General features: G+C 32.1%; 3 protein-coding genes across 3 annotated transcripts; 2 read left to right on the top strand and 1 right to left on the bottom strand.

Moving 5' to 3' along the window:
- Positions 1-6,813: 6,813 nt before the first annotated feature.
- Positions 6,814-8,164, bottom strand: LOC108821458 (protein BIG GRAIN 1-like B). Its single transcript, XM_018594519.2, has one exon. The coding sequence runs from the start codon at positions 8,024-8,026 to the stop codon at positions 6,995-6,997; it is 1,032 nt and encodes a 343-aa protein (XP_018450021.2). The 5' UTR covers positions 8,027-8,164; the 3' UTR covers positions 6,814-6,994.
- A 7,311-nt stretch (positions 8,165-15,475) lies between these two features.
- LOC130496724 (uncharacterized) lies at positions 15,476-17,990 on the top strand. The gene is made up of 5 exons (XM_056989063.1): positions 15,476-16,329; positions 16,425-16,968; positions 17,052-17,151; positions 17,215-17,549; positions 17,619-17,990. The coding sequence occupies exons 1-5, from the start codon at positions 15,513-15,515 to the stop codon at positions 17,950-17,952; spliced, it is 2,130 nt and encodes a 709-aa protein (XP_056845043.1). The 5' UTR covers positions 15,476-15,512; the 3' UTR covers positions 17,953-17,990.
- A 559-nt stretch (positions 17,991-18,549) lies between these two features.
- Positions 18,550-21,016, top strand: LOC130496722 (uncharacterized). Its single transcript, XM_056989061.1, has 6 exons — positions 18,550-19,106; positions 19,287-19,669; positions 19,743-19,869; positions 19,931-20,242; positions 20,319-20,531; positions 20,624-21,016. Exons 1-6 carry the CDS (start codon positions 19,104-19,106, stop codon positions 20,936-20,938), a joined length of 1,353 nt encoding a protein of 450 aa, XP_056845041.1. The 5' UTR covers positions 18,550-19,103; the 3' UTR covers positions 20,939-21,016.
- The last annotated feature ends 1,699 nt before the right edge of the window (positions 21,017-22,715 follow it).

The following is a 22,715-nucleotide window of genomic DNA, read 5'->3' as shown; positions in this document are numbered from 1 at the left end:
TATTTTGACAAGCAAAATCGAAAATAACACGTTTTAGGAAGTTAGAATATTTTTAGGAGATTTTTAGAATATTTCCTTAATTGAAATTTTCATTAATTTTTACAAAAATCAGGTAATCTTATCCGTAGAAGGTGCCTTCTAAAAGTTTAGAACATTGAAAAAAATCCAGAACACGCTTTCTACTTTTAGTAGACGGAAGAGTACATTTTAGAAAACACATTCCGCGAAATTTAGAATACTTAATAAAAGTAGAAGATGCTTCCGGACGAAAAGTAGATAGCTTTAGGATTAGTAGAATGTGCATTCTACTTTTTTTAGAAAATTAGTAAATAGTAGAATGTATGTTCTAAAAATAGTAGATGAACGTGTTTATTTTAGAAATCGCTTTCTACTATACCATTTTCTGTAGAAGGCACATTCTACCTTTAGTCGAACGTATTTTCAAATTCTTATTTATCAACTTTTTGAAAAAAAAAAATACCAGCATGTGTATATAGGTGTTTTATTAATTTTTTATATTTTTAATATATTTTTTTTGATTCACAAAAATATTTATTTTATTAGTTTTCAGAAATACAAAGGGTAAAAAGGAGAAAAATTAGACAAAAAATAATTTATACCAAAGGGACAACACCCTTGTTTTTTTGTTCTCTATTGGCAATTTTCCCAAAATTAAATACATAACTAGAGTTTTAACCCGCATACGGATATTTATAATTTTATAAATGTGTAACTTTGATATTATCATAAAATATTTAAATATATAATTTACATTTAGTGTTATATATTGTATAATTCTATAAATTTATTGTTTAGATTTCATATTCTCATGATTAATAAAATCATAAAAATTAATTATTAAAATTTCAAAAACAATTAGTAACATATTTTATAATAGTACATAAATTAAATGTTAGTTATGTACTATTTCATTTGTATATAATCAGTTTTAGATAATATATTGCTTTAAGTTTCAAAAAGTATATATAATTTTAAATAATAGTTTAACATATCTTAATAATTTGCATAAAATATTAGAACTTTTACCATTTTTAACGATGAGTGATAAATTTATTTGCATGAAAGCATTTTTAAGAAAATAGACTAATTTATCAATTTAATAGAAAGCCTCAAATATAATCCTAGGAATTTATGTTTATTTTGAAGTTTTGAATATTTCTTATGCTAAATTTTGAAACAAACTTAACTGAAAGTTTTTATCAATAATTAATTGGGTGAATTGACTAACTACCCATAACAACCACCTAAATTGTTTAGATTTCATATTCTCATGATTAATAAAATCATAAAAATTAATTATTAAAATTTCAAAAACAATTAGTAACATATTTTATAATAATACATAAATTAAATGTTAGTTATGTACTATTTCATTTGTATATAATCAGTTTTAGATAATATATTGCATTAAGTTTCAAAAAGTATATATAATATTAAATAATAGTTTAACATATCTTAATAATTTGCATTAAATATAAGAACTTTTACCATTTTTTAACGATGAGTGATAAGTTTATTTGCATGAAAACATTTTTAAGAAATAGACTAATTTATCAATTTAATAGAAAGCCTCAAATATAATCCTAGGAATTTATGTTTATTTTGAAGTTTTGAATATTTCTTATGCTAAATTTTGAAACAAACTTAACTGAAAGTTTTTATCAATAATTAATTGGGTGAATTGACTAACTACCCATAACAACCACCTAAATTAGTTAAGTACCTATTGATTGACATTAATGATTTTGCTCATACACTTTAGGCAATAAAAAGACTAAAAACTCCCTTGGTTTCTGACAAATCAGTAGATGAAAACACAGAGTGTCAGGCTTGGGGAAGAGTGATCGATGTCATATGTCTGCATGCTTCTCTTCCATACGTTTCTTTCCTTTGAGTTTTTAAATTAATTTTATGGATTTTCTTTTCATCTTGGTAGAAACTGAATTTTTTTTTCATCATTTTCATTTTTCATTCACACTTTTTTTTAAACTCAGATTTAAACTTTTATTTTTCAATTTATATAAAATATGTTAGCGAGTTAACAAAATATGTTAGTGAGTTAACAAAATTTATAACAAGATACAAAATTTTGTTAACATTAAAATAACATCAAATAAAGTATCACTAACATGATACAAAATTCGTTAACATTAAAATAATATCAGTTTTTATTGAATTTATGATAGAACTACATTATAACTCATCAATAATTTGACCATCGAACATTTTACAAAATATGATAGCGAGTTAATAAAATTTGTAACAAAATACAAAATTTGTTAACATGTCACAACATATGTTAGCGAGTTAACAAATGTTGTAACATGATACAAAATATGTTAGCATTAAAATAACATCAACTATAGTTTCGCTAACATGATACACAATTTGTTAACATTAAAATAACATCAACTTTGACTAGGTTTATAATAGAACTACATTATAACTCATCAATAATTTGACCACCAATATTTTACAAAATATCTTAGCGAGTTAACAAAAATTGTAACAAGATACAAAACTTGTTATCATGTTACAAAATTTGTTAACATGTTACGAAATATGTTAGTGAGTTAACAAATTTTGTAACATGATACAAAATTTGTTAACATTAAAAGAACATTAAATATAAAAATGCATAAACTTATTTCAAATTTAGATAATCATAATGAAAAACTTACCAGAAGCATAGTCATGAACTTGTGTGACTTATACATTTAATTCTTAACTAGATTTCGACCCGCACAACCGTGCGGGTAATTATTTTCATTTTTTATACATGTAACTATCTAGTCTACATTAGTGATATATAATTTTAATATTTACCAAATTATTAATATTTTTATAGCATTTTCAAATATAACAATTTTATAGCTTGCATGCAGTAATTTTTTTTTTCAAATTATTAGTGATGTCTCTCTTATTAAAACATGAACACTAATTAAAATATTACCTTCTTTGATATTTATGATAAAATCCATTCAAATTAATATTAACCTAGATATTAATTTCTTTAAAAAGTATACTTGTATTTTAGGTTTTGATCATACATATATGTTGTATGATTTAAATATTTGACTGAATAAATGTAATTTATGCTAATGACAAAAATTGGTATAATATCTATTGCATTTTCAAAATTTCACAAGATAAAAGATACAAAACAATCACAATAATGAATAGTATATGAATATGGTTTATATAAAAATAAATTTGATTATATTTTTGTAAACGAAACAGTCATATACTTCTATTATCGAAATATGAAATAAAACCATCTATTATATTTAATAACATTTAAAATAGCACTTAAAATAGAAACTAAATGCACTTTTAAAATAGTTTTGTAGACCTAATACAAATATTAACAAATCTTAATTGTTAGAGATCAAAGATTTAATTGAAAATGTTATATAGATTTATATCACAAACTAATACAAAATTGTACATGGGTTTAATATAATTACTAAATTAATTAGATACTTAAAATGTTTATTTTAATAAAAATAAAATATACATCTAGTCTATTATTAATGACAAAATTAATTAAATATTTAAAAGATTTGTAAAGTGAAAAACGAATTATAACATTAATATTTTAAATAAATACGAATATATATTTATATAGTAAATAAATAGATTTGAAAAGATTTTATTTGGATGTAATTAAGAGAAAATCTAGGAATATCTATTTATAATATATTAAGGAAACAAATATATATATGTATATCATTAATGAATGAATGAGTTGTGATTTCTAGTAAGAGTCCATTTTATTAAATATCACACATAGATGAGAAGTCATGACTTCTCTTTTAATATAATAGATTTGTAAACACAAATCTAAAGGATCAAACCCAAGAAAATAAAAAAAAATAAGTTTTAATGAAACTAACAAAGAAATAAAAAACATAAGTGAATACTTTAGAAAAAAATAGATAGCATATTGTTCATAAATGATAGGAGAAAAAAAATATAAGAAAATGAAAAATAGTTAGGAAAAAAAATGAAAGAGAAATAAGGAAAAGAAAAAAAATAAAAGGAGAAAATGAGTCATAGCAATCAGAAGGGTTCAATCATCAATCATAGTTGCTTCTAGGTCTGTGAGTAGATAGGTAGGGATGTTTTGGTCAATATAAACAGTGAAACATCAAGTGTGGTAAATCTCAAATTTGAACCTTCATTAGAGGTATAGAGGCCAATTTTCTCTAATTAATTTGACATATTATTTCTCAAAACTTAATGTAGCATATTTGTAATCACATCTTAAAATTTCACAGCACAGGTGACGTGAAGAAAGAAGATTATTATAGGGATCTAAAAAGAAGGGTTCACACGTGTGCACGCGCGACAACCAGTAGACATAAGAGGCCACCCGTCATGTTCGGGCAAAAGTCATATCCACTTGTTTTGGTCTTTGTATGTAGCTGCCTATCCACGTTGCCCTCTTAAATTGAAAACTCATACTCTGTCTCTTTCATTTTGTTTTCTCCAGAAATATCAGGTTTTGTTCACTCGGAAACCATCGCTATATCAGATGTTATGTTCGTAAATCGTAATACACACCAACCATATCATTTAAGACTCAAATTTGTTGTATTTGAGTTTGAAAATAGCTTGACGAACACATTACACATATGAGTTATTTTCCGTGTTTATATTCACCATTAATATTGTCTGTTTAGTGTTTCAACTCTATTGGTATGATAAAGATTTTTCCAAAATTATTCTACCTCATTTATCTAAATTGTAGGAAAAATATAAATTACAACCAGGATATGTATGGTAGCATTCTGGTATGAACGTGTTGATGATCACTTACTGTTATGGTTGTGGCATCATCCAAACTCAATTATGCTAATTATATAAGTACTTATCGTAAAATTTAAAGGTACTAAAATCAATGAGCTTGTAACATTGATATATATATATATTATAATTTCGGATTTATAAGTCCATAACATATATTGGTAAGAAATTTCTTACTGATATTGTCAAAACTGTAAAAAAAAAAAAAAAAGATATTGTCAAAACTGTAACATTTGATAAATATAAATGAACCATCCGATAGTAATCTAACTCCAATATATTATTAAAGTTTTGAGTAATAAAATCAAAAATTGCGTGCTACAAAAGCAAACGTAACCTAGGCCTAGCTATTGGAAGCTTTGTGTCTCATCGATCTGAAAATTTGTAAATCTACCTAATTATCTAATATATGTACAAATGTAACAGGGTTTACTCGAATGATACATCCAAACAAGCAAGATATATGCAGAACCGCGATATTGTTTTTGTTAGAAGTTTGAACAATTCGATCGCGCGCAAGATGTGTATCAAAACCATACACCAATCATCGCCTGCATTCTGATGGGTTAAGGCACAGTAAGTGCATGAGAATGACGAGTCGTGTCGTGCATGCAGGATGTTATGGGACATGGTTTGCTCCTAGAGTTCTCGACTATTAAATATACGTTAACTTGTGGTGTAGTCTTACGTATGATATGTTGCTGTCCAATATCTTTTTTTGATTGATATGTTCACCAACTTCTTGCTTGCAATGGTCCACCCGCAAACTGTAGAAAGACATACAAACTCTCATTTTGATTATGTCTTTGACGTATTATATTGTTTAGAGTGTTAGCTCTCTAATTTTCGGTACACATATTCTATTTAGTATGGTTAGCATAAGCGAGGTTTTCATGTATGCCACGGTTAGATAAACATGAATTTGCTGACCAAAAATCTATGTTGTTAATTTTGTCACTGGATTGGTATCATATTGATCAGTGATGTCAATCTATGTTTCTAGTGTGTCTTATGCTTCCTTTGTATAGGAAATAATTTAATGGATTATCCCTTTTTCTCTTCTCACTTGTTTTATACTTAAAGAAAGTGTACTTATTAAATTAACAATGTTTTAAATGCTTTGTTAGTGTATCATATCATGAGGCTATGATTAAGCTATTATTAAACCTTATTTATATACATGTACGATGAATTCATATATTCGGCGTCCGACTGAAGTGGTTAGAAGTTAGAACTATTGCTATACACGATGCATAGTAAAAAAATCATTTGTTGAATTTAACATGCGTTAGTAGGCTAGTTTTTTGAATATTATGGAAAGGGGTGGTAACTTATAAACATATACGAGAATTGCATGCCTCTATAACATAATTGTAATCTTCATTAAAGTCGCACTTGGGACAAAAACAAGTGAATTTAGCAAACAAATTGTGGTAAAAGAGAATCAAATTATTGGATACTCTTGTCCATGACATTTGAGACCATGTCTTTGTCACTCTTGTCCCCTATCTTATTTATCATGATTAATATTCAGTAAAATCAACTCAAATAATTACTTTTCTCATTAATTTATTATAAATTTAAAGTAGTTTTCACGAAAGCAAAACAACAGAAGCATTGGTAAGTGAATTCCTTTTTTCGAGGGGGGAGGGGGAGAGAGATTGTGGAAGTATGGTTACTGGTTAGTGAATTTTAAATTAAGATATGGTTGTAAAAAGAAAATAATTAAATTATTCTAACATAAAGTATATTATTACAAGTTAGATCTTAGAAGTTAAAACCATCAAATAAGAAAATTGCATCTTATTTTTCATGACGTCTACTTCGTAATTGATTGGTTGGTAATTCAATAAAAGTACATGAACAGAGTTGCTGTTATTTGCTCCAAAATGTTTAAAATAGAAAACCATTTTTTTATTATGCTTTTCGAGTTCAACTCATCTCCACTATGATGATCTTCATTCACCTCAGGCTCCTCTTAGATTTCGAATTTCTGTTTAATTAGTCATTAATTAATACAGAACTCACAAGTAAACTCAATTTATGAAAACACTAGATAATTATAATTAATCTCACTCAGAAAACTGTATTATCCCAAATTTAATTAATCCACCCCCAAACCAGTAAGTAATTAAGCAAACTAATTTTAACAATAATTAATGCTTCATCTGGAGATTATACGATGATTCGTGTTGGGACGAGTTGTTTCGTAGACGGGAAGCTCTTCTCGATACCTCTCGATGCCTATCGCCCATATATTATCCAACTCGAACAGGTCGGAGCTCGCGCAACTCGCAGCATCATCATCGTCGTCTTCTTCAATGTTGACGACGACGTCTTTACTCTTCTGGTAAGTTCTGATAAGCTCCTTGGCTGCTTCGATCACGCGACGATTCTCCTCCATAACTCGGCTCTCACGAGTTGACTTTTCGTCGAGGACGACGTCGTTGACGGGACAGAATCGAACAGACCGTTTCGATTTTTCACAAGACGAGGTCGTCGTTTTGGTCAAGCAGGATCTAGAGAAGGATGATGATGATGAGCAAGTGGTGGATGATGACGTGGCGGTTTTGTTGGTTTTCTTCTTTGTGTTGTTTCCCGTGGTGAAGAGAGAGTTAAGGAATGTGGCGAGGCGTCCGCCGGGAGAGATTGGCTGTTTCACTTTCTTCAAATCGCTATACATTTTCAACGCCTTCAATTTCACTTTATTATTATTATTATTATTATTATTATTATTATTATTATTATTATTATTGTTATTATAATTATTAGGCCGTTCGAGTCTCTCCACGGTGGTTCGAATCGGCTTAGGAGGAATATGGTGAATCTCCGGCGGGGAGGAGCGCGAGGAGCGAGTTCGCCGGTAGAAGGAGTCCGACTCGGAGGAGGAGAATCCGCTCGAGTCGGAGGAGCTGGAGCTCGAGTGCTTGGATCTAAGGAGATCGTCGGCGGTTTTGCGGCGGTTAAGGAGGATTTTCTCGAGGCAAACGCGATTCTCGTCGGCGGTTTTGCGGCGGTTAGCGAGGATTTTCTCGAGGCAGACGCGATTCTCGTCGGAGCGGTTCTGTTTCTTCCTCATGGAGACGACGTCGGAGGAGGAGGAGTCGGTGGAGCGGTAGATTTGGTCGAGGAGAGTGGAGGAGAAGGAAGGGTGACGGTGATCTCGGCGACGGTACTGGTTATCCCAAGGATCCATGAGATTTTATAGAGGAAGAAGGTAATGATAGTGTTGGAAATACTGGTGAGGAGAGAGAGAGAGAGAGAGAGAGAGAGATGAGAGAAGAAGCACGCTTTGTTTCTTCTCTGTGAGCTGAGAGTGAGGAGGAAGAAGAAAGTAGAGGGGTCTTATCAGCCAAATGTTTACTCATTGCCACGTGTCTTATTACTTTTCCTACCAGTATTTACTTAGGTGCCAGACTGGAATATAGTTGTTGGCAACATTTTTATTAATATATTACTGTATTTAACTTTTTATTATTTTTATTCATAAATAATTTTTTTTCCGACTAATATATTTGTATTAAGGGTCAAAGCCCAAAAATGACACAGCCCGAACCGAAAAAATACAAGGCCATATAGGTCCAAACACACATAAATAGAAGCCCAACATGAGGGCTATCGAACCGGGCCGCAAGCCCAAACCATTAACCACGCGTCTTTCCACGCGTCCTGATCTCTTCCCCTATCCACCACGCGCTAAACTCCACCGTTCGCGAGCCACGGGTCAGCCATCCACAACGTCGTCATCTAAAGGTCGGGATTTTCGCCGGAGAAGAACGAAACGACTAATATTTTGCCGGAACACGCCGTCGATAAATCACCGCACCCACTCGAACACCGAAAAGCTTTCACCGGAGAGCTTCCATCGTCAAAACGAAATCTCATCCGAGAAACATCAAATCACGCACCACGCGTTTGCTAAAACGATCTCCATCTGTCGGAGAGCTTCCAATCGATGTCGTCGAGATCTCTCCCCAAACCGCCAGAGCTTTAACAAACCGTCGGTCCCGTGACTACCCATCTTGAGAGAACCAGAACCGCCGGAGACGCGAAGCTAGGTAAGCCTTCGCTCCCGGAAACAGAAGTCGGCGACCACCGTCAAAGGAAACGGCACGGCCCCAGAGGCAAAGCCGGTCATCCACCAGACGGTGCTTTACCGGAACAGTAAAACCTAAAAACGAACATGAAAACTATCTAAAGAAGTCAAAAAAAGAAAAGGAAAAACGGAAAAAAACTTAAAAGCCGGACCGGTGGTGGCTGTGGGAACCCACCCGCCGGCCGGAATCGAGTTTCACGGCTGAGTTTTGGTTTAGAAAGAGGTTAGAGGAAAATAGAGAGAGAAAGCTCTACAATTACCCATACCAATTTTATTCATAAATAATTAACTTGGTAAGTCTTACTTTTAAGTTTTAACTAGTTAACCATGTGAGTTTTTCCCCCTAACCTAGCTTTGTGGGAAAATAGTTTTTAAAGCTTTCTATGGGTGATTATCTAATGAATAAGAAATAAACAAATTGAATACACAAAAAGTATGAATTATTTTAGCAATATTCTCATTAAAATTTGGAGAAAAAGACATTTACTTGTAAGTTTGGTATATACAGTGAAACATCTATAAATTAATAATGTTGAGACTACACTAAAATTATAAATTTTTATTAATTTATAGAGATTATTAATTTATCGAAATACTAATTGAACCAAAAATTCAATTTAGGACTAGGAAATTATATTAATTTAAAGAGATATTAATTTATAGATTATTAATTTAAAGAGGTTATACTGTATATACATTAGCATATAATGAAACACATGCATGTATCAATAATTTGAAAAAAAAACTTGATTTAGTTATTATAAAAAAAATGTGTCAACATTTATTATAAAAAAAATAAAATAATGAATTTTCTACTTTCAAAAAATGGTCAAGCTTTAAAAAAAAAACTAAAAGTGAATATACCCAAGCACTAAAATTAATAAAAAAACAGAACTTATATCTTGTTTTTAGATTCAGACTTAAGTGGAAACGATTTTTCTAATTACTATTTCGTATTTTCACTAGTTAAATTCACTTTGTTTTCTCCTGTTTTTCTTATTATATACATTATTCAGACCATTGAGATCACTCGTTACTTTTTTTTCTTCTTTATATCATTTACACAGCTTTATACACGATTTCATGAATGTGAAATCAAATTGTGACACGAGCATAACACTAATAGATATGTACAAACCAGTCGGTTACAAACCTTGATCATCGGCCATAACTTCAGCCGTAGTTAAAGTGTGGTTGCTCGGTGCTGATTAAAAGAAACTAATCACATATTTGCTATATCTTATTATAAAGAAGTCTTATGTTTATAACGGTTAAGCCAATGACAAGTTTTTTTTCTTTTTAAAAACAAAAGTTGTACGTGTATTTCATAACACAGAAAAAAATATAAATCCTCGAGTCATTACAGCAAATCCAGTGTGATACTTGGGTCCATTACAGCTTTTCTTTTTAAAATTTATATACTCGTGAATACTATTCTAATTATTAAGTACTATACACCAAACTGTTCTTACTGGAATTAGCAGTTTATTCAGTATGAGTATAACTAGAAAAAGATAATATATAACGTTTAAATATTGAAGTTGTCATTTACATTACTTTGAGGACTTTAGATTTCTGAGGAAATATGATCATAAAAGCTTCTGGCCGTTTAAACGTTCCAGTTCCACATATATGTGATGCACATTTTTTTGCTGAAAAGGACTAGAATCTAAATATATAAGAAAGATCATGTATGCTAGTACAAAAAGATTCAAAACTTAAAACTGTGAAAAGTACATACGTTATCTTTAGATATGATTGTGTAAACAATAATTGTAACGCATACACTTAAAATGAAGGCACAATTTGTCAAACTTCGAAGAGAAAAGCTAGGGCAAAGGGATCAAAAAGGTAAACCCTAGGGATATACATAGGATTCGCTTTGTATGTGAACCGCTTTAACGGTGTGATGTGAAACAAAAATGGCCAAAAGAAAGACTATAGAGAATGAATAGTCAAGCAATGCGGCTAAGAGGCTCAGTCACATAATTTGACCCAACACCACCACTGAGACACTCGTCATGAACAGATATTCATTATGTTGCAATGCAAGCCACTATACCTTGATACTATTGCAATTTTAACTTTTAAAAGAGTTTATTCACAAACTTAATTTGATTGTCTTCATTGTTGAAATCTCTAACTTGTATTTTATTTCCCCAAAAGTAATTATTAACTTTCACCACACGATCATGCTTTGAAATCATTCTATGTTCCCCAATTTGTTTCACGTTTATCGTTTCTTTTTCATAAGCTAATCAAACTCATTGTTATTAGGGCATGCATTTTAGTTGATAATTATTAGATCTACCACGTTAATTCGTACTTGATATATGTAGAAGCATTATCACTATCCGCTAATAAATACAATGGCTTATTTTCGGACAACTGGGGAAATCAACGTCAATCAAACGTTTACATATAAGTATATACATAGGTTAGGTTTCAAAAAAAGTATATACATAGGTTGTGATTGGCTACACATGATCCGCATATTTCAACGCGGTATTTGGAAAACCACACTTTATTCACCACTAGATATGGATCCGTGTGTTGCACGGGTTTTATTTGATGTTTTAATTCACGAACACATAAAAAGATTGGAAATATTTTTCTCACGTTAGTTCTTGGATTTTCAGTATATATTGGTGACATTTTAATAACAATAATCTGTTTTCTTACATAATTTTTGATTGATATTCTATTTCAATAATAATGGTGTTTTAAATAGTACATTGATATTTTTATTTTTTATAAATACTTCACTTTTTTATTATTTTTCAAAATAATATTAGTTATAGTTAATTGAAATATATAGAACTGTGAACTCTCTATATTGTTTATATTGTGTAAGACAAACTAAAAACGACACAATTAAAAATATTAATATTATATAACACCAGTGAATATGTTTTATCGATAGTCAGCTAAATGTCGAATATATTTCTAGATAAAACATCAAATTTATTTACTTTAACATTCATGGTGTGACTTTAACATCTTTTTCTATATACAACATTTTGTAAAACACTATTGTCGCTATGTTTTAAAAATTTGAAGTTCTCTAGTTATAGTGACTCTTGATAGTGCGACATATAATTGTAAGACTGGACTTGACAAATAGACCAACTTTTTAAGCTTTGAACTTAACTCTGGTTGATAGTCATTTCATAGAACACTCTTATAAAAAAATTGAAATCTTTTCATTTTAAAAGGTCATCTTGCATATGTCGGTATGAGACTTATTCTAAGAATACAAATCTGTTTTTCCACATAACTTCCGGTTAGGATTTCTGCTTCAATATTCATGTTCTATAGGCGAGTTATTCATAACATTATTCTATTGGAAAGTCTTTCTCTTTGATTTAAATTTCATAGTAGCATGATCTACAACAACATAACCAATTTTTATATGTTGATAAGAATAAACACACATAATCAAGCATAATAGTCACATTAACTTAGTCACAATAGCATAACAGCTGGACAAAATATCCGTAAATTTTGATTTTATCTGTTTCGATTTGAACCGAAATTCCAAATATATGTAACTCTACGAAGCAAAAAAAAATACTTATATGCAATATCTGTAAGAAACGAAGCAAATCACAAAATACTAATATTATTAAGAATGAATATTTGATCTGATCCGTTATATGAATACCTATACATGTATGTAAAGACGTATATATATATATAATTTATATAAATATTATATTATATATAAGTTTTATAGTACTTTTTAAATAAATTTATTAAGTTATTTATTAGAATTTTAAAAGTACTATATTTTTATTTTTGTAATAAAATGTTATTATTATTTTATCTTATTTTTGGAATTTATGATTTATTTACTAATTTTGTTTTCTTTTGGCGGATCGAATCGGATATCCGGTCGAAAATCTAAAATTATCTGAATATCCGGAGTACCGAATATCCGTGTGGCTACAGATCGAATTGGATCAAATAATTGATTATTATAACAAAATGGATCGGATCAGAATATCTCCAAAAATCCGGATATCCGATTCATGTTCACCACTACATCTATATGTTTAAACGGCTAAGTATAATTGTAACAATAACTAATGTATAATAGCATGACAATTATATTGTTTTTAGAAAAAGTTCAACATCAGTTTAATGTGAAGATCAGAATATCTAGTTATTTCCTCATGTGACACCACAAAAAAAAATAACACGCGAAGATGTGAAAAACATGCAAGAAAACTCACCAGATATTTTTCTTGCTCAATCCTGCAAAAAATTACTTTTTAAAACACAAATTGTTTTTATTATCTTCCTATATATTTTATTAATCATAAGATATTTTAACAAATGCCAAACTTTTATAAGGAAAATTAATATCAAATAATCTTTTAGAATTATCTTTTTTGGATTTTGGAAAAGGAAAATTAGTATTAAATAAGTTATTTAATTACTATCAAATAATATTTCTAAAAGAATATTATTAAGTAATTTTTAAATTTTCTTTTTTACTATTAAATAATTTCAAAATTCGTTTTTGTTTTTATTTTCTTAGTATATATTGTTTTAATCATGATATATTCTAAAACATGTCGCATTATTAAAAAAGGAAATTACTATTAAATAATATTTTTTAAGATTTTTAAAATGGAAATTTACTATATAATTAATTTCACCAAAAATCATTTTTATTATCTTATATAAGTATTTTAAATTATGAAATAGTTTAACACATATCACAATTTTAAATATATAACTGTCATGTGTCACAATCATGTTAATTAACAATTTTGAAGAACCAAGTTTCCTATTAAGTAATTTTAGAATATTCACTACAAGAAAACAGCATTTTGGCGAGGAAAGTTAACGAGGAAATATAATCCTCGTAAATGTACGAGGAACTTACGAGGAATTTACAACGAAAGAAATAAACCTCGTTATTTTCTCGTAAACTAACGAAGATAACATTTCGTCGTAAAGCCCACGTAACTTTACGTGGTCTTTACGAGGAAATACATTTTCCTCGTAAAAACCACGTAAAGCTTGCATTATCTTTACGAGGAAAACTGGAAATATAATTTCCTCGTTAAATCAACGTAAATTTACGTCACCTTTACGAGGAAATGATATACGTGAACTTAACGAAGAATTTTAAAGCACGTTTTTTTTTGCTACCTACCTTTTCCTCGCAAATTCATCGCAAAACTTCAACTACCAGATTCGAAAATTTTCTATAAATATGGAAGTTTCAACATCATTTTAAACACACCAACAAGAAAAAAAAAGAAAAACGTGAAAGGAAAAAAATGTCAGGCTCTGGGAATGTCTACGAGTTGCGGAGGTGGATGTATATGCATAGAGATGCTAACGGGAGAGTGACGAAAGAATACATTGCGGGACTGGAGACATTTATGCATCAAGCAGATTCCACACCGCTCGCCCTAGAAAGCGGTAAGATGTTCTGTCCATGTCGGAAATGCAACAATTCGAAATTGGCAAATCGTGAAAATGTTTGGAAGCATTTAATAAATAGAGGTTTCACGCCAAATTACTATATCTGGTTTCAACATGGAGAAGGTTATAATAATTATGATCAGAATGAAGCTAGTAGTAGTAATAACAATTTTCAGGAAGAACCGGATGCTCTTCATTTGCATAATGAACCTAGTTACCATCAGGAGGAGCAGATGGTAGATTTTGATAGGGTTCATGATATGGTAACTGATGCATTTGTAGCTCATGATGAAGATGAAGAACCTAACATAGATGCAAAAAAGTTTTATGAAATGTTAAATGCGGCGAATCAACCACTTTACAGTGGTTGTAGAGAAGGTCTCTCTAAATTGTCGTTGGCTGCTAGAATGATGAATATTAAAACTGATCACAATCTACCTGAAAGTTGCATGAATGAATGGGCAGACTTGTTCAAAGAGTATTTGCCGGAAGACAATGTGTCTGCTGATTCTTATTATGAGATTCAGAAACTGGTGTATAGTCTTGGGTTGCCTTCGGAGATGATAGATGTTTGCATCGACAACTGCATGATCTACTGGGGAAATGATGAGAAGTTAGAAGAATGTCGATTCTGCAAGAAGCCACGATTCAAGCCGCAAGGACGGGGACGTAATAGGGTACCGTACCAAAGGATGTGGTACCTACCAATTACAGACAGATTGAAAAGATTGTACCAATCAGAGCAGACTGCTGGAAAGATGAGATGGCATGCCGAGCATACTCAGACGGATGGTGAGATGACACATCCATCAGATGCAAGAGCCTGGAAACATTTTAACAAAGTATATCCGGAATTCGCTAGCAATATCCGGAATGTGTATCTCGGATTATGCACAGATGGATTTAGTCCATTCGGAATGTCAGGGAGACAATATTCATTGTGGCCAGTCTTTCTTACGCCATACAACCTGCCACCGGAGATGTGCATGCAACGGGAGTTGCTATTCTTGACCATATTAATACCTGGTACGAAACATCCTAAAAGGTCGCTGGATGTTTTCCTGCAACTACTGATAAAAGAGTTGAAGGATTTGTGGTCAACAGGGGAGAGGAGTATGACTGCTCAACGAAGACGAATTTCACGATGCGAGCGATGCTTTTGTGGACCATAAGTGACTTTCCTGCCTATGGGATGTTGTCGGGATGGACTACACATGGGAGATTAGCTTGTCCATATTGTAATGGAGCGACAGATGCGTTTCAACTGAAGAATGGGAGGAAGACAAGTTGGTTCGATTGTCATCGTAGATTTCTTCCCATTGGCCATCCGTACCGAAGAAACAAGACATTGTTTAGGCACAAAAGGGTTGTGAGAGACACTCCTCCTCCATATTTAACTGGAGAAGAAACTGAAAAGCAACTCGATTACTATGGAGTTTTGGAAACAGTTCCTCGTGGTGGTAATTGGCATGTTCCCCCTAATATGCCTGATTCTTACGGTGTTCATCACAACTGGCACAAGAAGAGTATATTTTGGGAGTTGCCATATTGGAAGGATCTTCTTCTGCGCCACAACCTCGATGTGATGCATATAGAGAAGAATTTCTTTGAGAACATCATGAATACAATATTGAATGTCCCGGGGAAGACAAAAGACAACATAAAATCAAGGTTAGACTTGCCGGATATTTGCTCAAGAAGCGAGTTACATATAAACAGCAATGGGCAAGTTCATGTTCCGATATTCAGATTGTCTTCAGAAAAAAAGTCGGTGTTGTTCAACTGGGTAGCATCAGAAGTGAAATTCCCCGATGGGTATGTTTCAAATCTGTCTAGATGCGTTGAAAAGGGTCAAAAGTTCTCTGGGATGAAGAGTCATGACTGTCATGTCTTTATGCAACGACTACTTCCCTTTGCTTTTGCGGAGCTACTTCCTACAAACGTACATGAAGCACTTGCAGGTACTATATTTATTATTGCAGTTATTTTATATATAATGATATAGTTTGAAATATATATGACTAATATGTGTATAATTGTTTTTGGAATATACAAGGCATTGGAGCATTTTTCAGGGATCTGAGCACCCGCACCCTTAAAGTAGAAGTCGTGGAACAGCTTCAAGAGAACATTCCCATCTTATTGTGCAACTTGGAGAAGATATTTCCTCCTGGGTTTTTTGACGTAATGGAGCATCTAGCTGTCCACCTTCCATATGAGGCATTGCTTCGTGGACCTGTACATTACGGATGGATGTATCAGTATGAGCGAGCCATGAAATATTTGAAGGGAAAAGCAAAGAACCTTGCAAAGGTTGAAGGTTCTATAATTGCTGGAAGTTTGACGGAAGAAACTTCTCACTTCACATCGTACTACTTTGCGTCAAAAGTACGTACTCGGAAAAGAGCTCCAAGGAGATATGATGATGGTGGTGTCGCGCCAACATACGCAGTTGCTGGTGTTCCAGACATCTTTAGCCAGACTGGGCGACTGGGTGGAAAATCAAAAGAGGTTTGGTGGTCGAGTGAAGAAGACGCTCATAGTTCACACACCTATATTCTACTTAATTGTGAGGATCCATTGATTCGTTATTTTGAAAGGTAACATAAATGGACACGTATATATAAATTAACACATATATATAATTGCCAAATATTAATTAATATAAAAAGTGATTTTACAGCCTATTTGTTTCACAAGTCGAAGAAACATTCCCTGGTATATCCACAACTGACGTAGACAAAAGGAAAGATCAACACTTTATAAAATGGTTGAAGAGTCAGGTATTAACTCAAACTCTTTATTCATAAATGATTTGTATTTTAACGTTCACTTTGTTTTTGCAGGTTGATTTTGACGACGATGCAGATTATCCTAAGTGGTTACATGAAGTAATTCAATCTCCACATGTAAAGGTCACCACTTCACAGATGTATTTCACACGAGGCTATACTTTTCACACATATGAGTATGGTAGACAGCGGGCAACCAGTAACTATGGAATATGTGTGAAAGGGGAAACCGATTTCTACGGTATCTTGACAGAGATTATCGAAGTGGAATTTCCAGGGATATTGAAGCTGAAATGCGTCCTCTTCAAATGTGAGTGGTTCGACCCCGTCGTCAACAGAGGTGTTCGGTTTAACAAATTCGGTGTAGTTGATGTCAATGGTGGAAGAAGGTACAACAAATTCTTTATTTGGCATACATGAGTAGAATAAGCTTATTTCTATGTTTTCTTTATTTTCAGGTACAACAAATTCGAGCCTTTCATCTTAGCTTCACAAGCAGATCAAGTTAGCTACCTTCCATACCCTCGGATGAGAGAATCGGGAATAAATTGGTTATCCGTGATCAAAGTTACACCTCGAGGACGAATCATAAGTGGAGAAGAACCACCATTGCAAGAAGAACAGATAAATGAAGTCGAGGAACCTGAACAACAAATTGATGACATTCTTCTCATTGATCCGCATAATCATGAGTATGAAGATCTTACCGACGATGGCACAGATGAAGCTGTTGAAGACGAGTTTAATGAAAATGATGATGTTTCTAGTGATGACGAAAATGTATCTGATTGATGTATTTGTGTTTTAATATGATTGATTTTCAGACTTAATGCATGTGATTCGATTATAAAAAAAAATATTGAGTTTGAGGTTTTGAATGAAAAATAAAGGATTGAGGTTTGGGATTGGAATATGAAGAGTAGAAGATAGGAAAGATGGTGTTTGTGGTTTGGGGTTTTTGATTTTAGAGGTTTAGAAAGAAAACCTCGTTAATTCCTCGTAATTTACGACGAAATAACGAGGAAAGTAGAAAAAAAGAAATACACGGGCCTCGTTAATTCCACGTAAGCACAAATCGTCGTAACGACCTCGTAAGCTTACGTGGAATTAACGAGGCTTTTTTTTTTTTTTTCCTCGTTATTTCCTCGTAGGTTTACGAGGTTTTAACGAGATATGTTGTCTAAACCCCTAAAACTCAAACCCCAAACCCCATCTTTCTTATCTATTTTGTCTAAATCCAAAACTCCAAACCCCATTAATAATTTTTTAATTTTCAAAAGATTATATTTTTAAATCTTCAAAAGATTATATTTTTAAATCTTCAAAAGATTATATTTTCAAATCTTCAAATGATTATATTTTCAAATCTTCAAATGATTATATTTAAATAAATAATTTGATTTTGTATAAGTTTAAATTAGGAAGAAGAGATTGATATTAGAAGTTAAAGAATTGTGGTTATAAATTTTGAGGTTTGATATGTTATGAATATATGAAGTAGAATATAAGAAAGATGGGGTTTAAGGTTTGGGGTTTAGAGTTTAGAGGTTTAGAAAATAACCTCGTTAATAACTCGTAACTTACGAAGCATTTACGAGGAACAGAAAGACGGGCCTCGAAATTTCATCGTTTTATTTGGGACGGGCCTCGCAATTTCCTCGTAATGTTACGAGGGTTTTACGAGTAACAAAAAGACGGGCCTCGCTAATTTATCGTTTAGTTTGGGACGGGCCTCGCAATTTCCTCGTAATCTTACGAGGTTTTTACGAGAAAGAGGAACACGGGCCTCTTTAATTCCTCGTAAACTTACGAGGAAATTGCGAGACCTCCGTAACTTATATATACAACCTCACAAACCTCACACTGTCCATTCCTCCCAACTTCCTCTCCACTTCCTCCCCATTTCGTCTCTAACTCCTTTCCCATTCCTCTCTCCTCCGAAAATGGTAATTTCCTCGCCCCCTTTATTAGTTTAGACAATTTAGATAGGTGGTTAATTTAGGTGGTTAGTTTAGAGAATTTAGATAGGTTTACGGATTTTATGTTTGTTAGATAGATTTTTAAATTATTGATGATAGCTTTTTAATTATTGATGATCATAATCTCAAAAAAATATATTTTTGCAGGTTCGCCAGCGCATGCTTACTGCTCACTACAGGGAGATATTCGGTGAGCCTGGTAGTCAGTTAGACCCGCCAGGTTCTTCTTCAGGTGCCGGCGGTTCAGGTTTTTCGGATCAGGAGTCTGTTCCCGAGACTCAGCATTTCTTCCCTCCGATTCCTCCTCCGATGGCTCAGCCTCAGCCGATGGCTCAGCCGATGGCTCAGCCGATGGCTCCTCCGGTGCCTCCTCCGATGGCTCCTCCTGAGATCCCCGCCGCTGTTCATCCCGATCTCATGGTGCCACCTACTGTTCCCTTCTCGCAGTACACTGTCGAGGATATTCTTGGTATGCCAGGCAGAGCTGGTTTACCAATCATAGACCCCGACAGACCCGACGGGACTTTATGGTAAGTGTATTTTTTAAATAATTATTTTAATTTATAACTTCATTAAATAATTTAAATTTTCATTTTTTTCCAGGTTTGGGGTTGACAATTCCCTTGCGACAGATGTAACCGAGACGATTAAAGGTTACTTCTCCATGGCGCATCCAAACTGGAAATTGACGCCGATCTACATCCGAAAGACGTGGTTCAAGATTTACGCTGTAAGTAATTCTATTAATTAATTTTTTTTTTTATTAACTAATTATTAATTTTTTTTTGCAGCAAAAGTATCATTGGTCCATCGGGGTCAGTGAGAGAGTGAGGAAGGCGTTTTACGAAAAGGCGCAAGTTCGCTTGTCGGACACGGTTTGCAACTGGAAGGGTGCCTGGATCGTCAAGGGGTACACCCGTGGCAAACCCGCTGAGCTTACCACGGATGTTTGGGACGGCCTCATCCGTTACTGGAAGGATCCTAACTCCATTAGGATCGCAAACATTTGTGCTGCCGCCCGTAACACGGTAGACGAGCACGGTAACGGCCCGATGCTACACTCTACGGGCCAAAAACCACATGCCGGTGTCCGTTTGAAAATGGTACGTAATTAAATATTTAATTATTATTTTTAATATAATTAAATATATTTCTAACAATTTTCTTAAATGTTTTTAGGCCAAAGAGTTGGGACGTCTCCCGACTCTTCCGGAACTTTACGAGCGGACCCACAAAAACAAGGCGGGCCAGTTTTTAGATGGCAAGTCCGAGCAAATCTACAACAACGTAATTGCTCGGGTTGAGGAGCGCCAGACTCAGCTGACCCAGCAGTCCGGCGACGGATTACCAGTTACCTTATCCACAACTGAAGTGGATAAGATTTACGAGGAGGTAAATTTTTTAACATTATATCTTTTTAATTATTAATTGATTAAATTTCCCTTTTAAATTTAACTAACAAATATAATTTTTTTGTTTTTAAGGTTGTCCCTAAGAAAAAGGGACGTACGTTGGGGATCGGTTCCGTCAATGATGTCCCGAGAGCGACATCATCTTATGCTCAGAGACAGACCGAAGAAGTCACTCAGTTGCGTTCCGAGCTGGGCGCGACCAAAAGCCGTGTGAGTGGACTCGAAGCCTTCATCGACGTTATAGCGTCCACAAATCCTGAATGGGAAGCTTTGTTGAGGAACATGAAACAACAAAATCCCATTCCAGGCGAGTCATCGGGCACACATAACGAGGAGGATGTTACGAGGAGGAGCGAGGAATTCTACGAGGCGATGAACGAGCCTTAGTTTTTTTAGTTTTTTTTCGGTTTATGTATTATAAAATCCAAAACTTAATTATATATAAAATATTTTGTTGCTTGTGAATTTTATTTAAAATTTATTTATAAATCCAATATTTAAATATTTTTATTTTGTTAAATTAATAATTATTATATTTATCAAATAATATTTTATTAATTCGAAAAATGGAAGTCTACGAGTTATTTACGACGAAAATGTTTCCGAGAAATTTACGAAGAAATGCTTTCGAGGTTTTTACGAGGAAAGTCTTTCGAGGTCTTTACGAGGAAAGGCTTTCGAGGTTTTTACGAGGAAAACCTTTCAACGATTCTACATCGATTTTACGAGGAAATCCTTTCAAGGATATTACATCGAATTTACGAGGATATGATTTCAAGGATCTTACGTGTAAGTAACGACGCGTGGTTCACGTGGTTTGTACGAGGAAACTAGGCGAGTGATTTACAAGGAAAGGGGGCGAGGAACTTACGACGAAATATTAACTTCGTCTTTACGAGGAAATCGAAACCTCGCTATGCTACGAGGAAATGGCGACGAATCCTTTTTTACGACGGACGAAAAACGACGAAAGGCTTTTCCTCGTTAATTCCTCGTAAACCTCCTTTTACGAGGAATTAACGAGGAAAATGGCCCTCGTTAATTATTTGTTTTCTTGTAGTGATTATTAAGTATTTTTAAAAAATTTCTTTTTACTATTAAATCAATTTTAAAATTAATTTATTTCAAAATTCGTTTTTTGTTATCTTAGTATATATATTTTATATCATTATAAATTTTAACCTCTTTAAAAATATTAAAAAGAAAATTACTATCAAATAATTATTTGCAACTATGTTTTGTTTAGGATTTTAAAATGGAAAATTACTATTAGATATACTTACAATTATTATATCAGATAATTATTTGCAACTATGTTTTGTTTAGGATTTTAAAATGGAAAATTACTATTAGATATACTTACAATTATTTTTTTAACAAAATTTGTTTTTGTTATTATCTTAATATTTTTAATTATAATATAGATTAACACATGTCGCAATCTTAAAAATTTTAATGACACGTGTCACGATCATGTTAATTAGTAACTTTGAAGAACCAAGTTTTATATAATAAGATGGATACGTGCATTACAAAGAGTTTTGTTTAATGTATTAATTTAATAAAAACAAAAAATAATAAATTATTTTGTTATAGTTTTATGATTTTTTCTGCATATATAAGATTTATATTATAATTAAAAACTCGTTTTCACACATAAGTTCAAGTTAATGTTTGCATTTTATAATCATGATACACATATTAATTTTTTTATCAATTTTGTACTTAAGACTAGAGAAAACACTATGCCTAAAAATTTAAATTGAAACCAACCTGCAATAAGAATTAGAATTATAAAAAAAATTTGGAAGTTAAATAATAGCAATCAAGTCAATGAAAATATTATACATTTCTTATGTACTTATTTAATATTTATTAAATAAGCTTTTTGAAAGGGGAAAAAACTATTTAGGATTTTAGAAAAAGAAATTAATATTACATAATTTAATACAATTATACTTTGTCTAGGATTTAGAAAAATAAAATTACTATCAAATAATTATTTCCAGTTAATATTAACTATTTCTAAAAGTTGGCATTTTCAATTTTTTTTTTCAATATCACTAATATCCTTACATTTTTCTTGTTAATTAATTAATTTTTAGTATCATATTTACCATTAAATGTTTTAATTAAAAATTACTATTAAATAAAATTTTAAAAT

Source organism: Raphanus sativus, chromosome 1 (assembly GCF_000801105.2).
Source record: "Raphanus sativus cultivar WK10039 chromosome 1, ASM80110v3, whole genome shotgun sequence".
Taxonomy (NCBI): domain Eukaryota; kingdom Viridiplantae; phylum Streptophyta; class Magnoliopsida; order Brassicales; family Brassicaceae; genus Raphanus; species Raphanus sativus.
The sequence above is the reverse complement of the archived record's forward strand: the minus strand, read 5'-3'. Positions and strand labels throughout refer to the sequence as shown.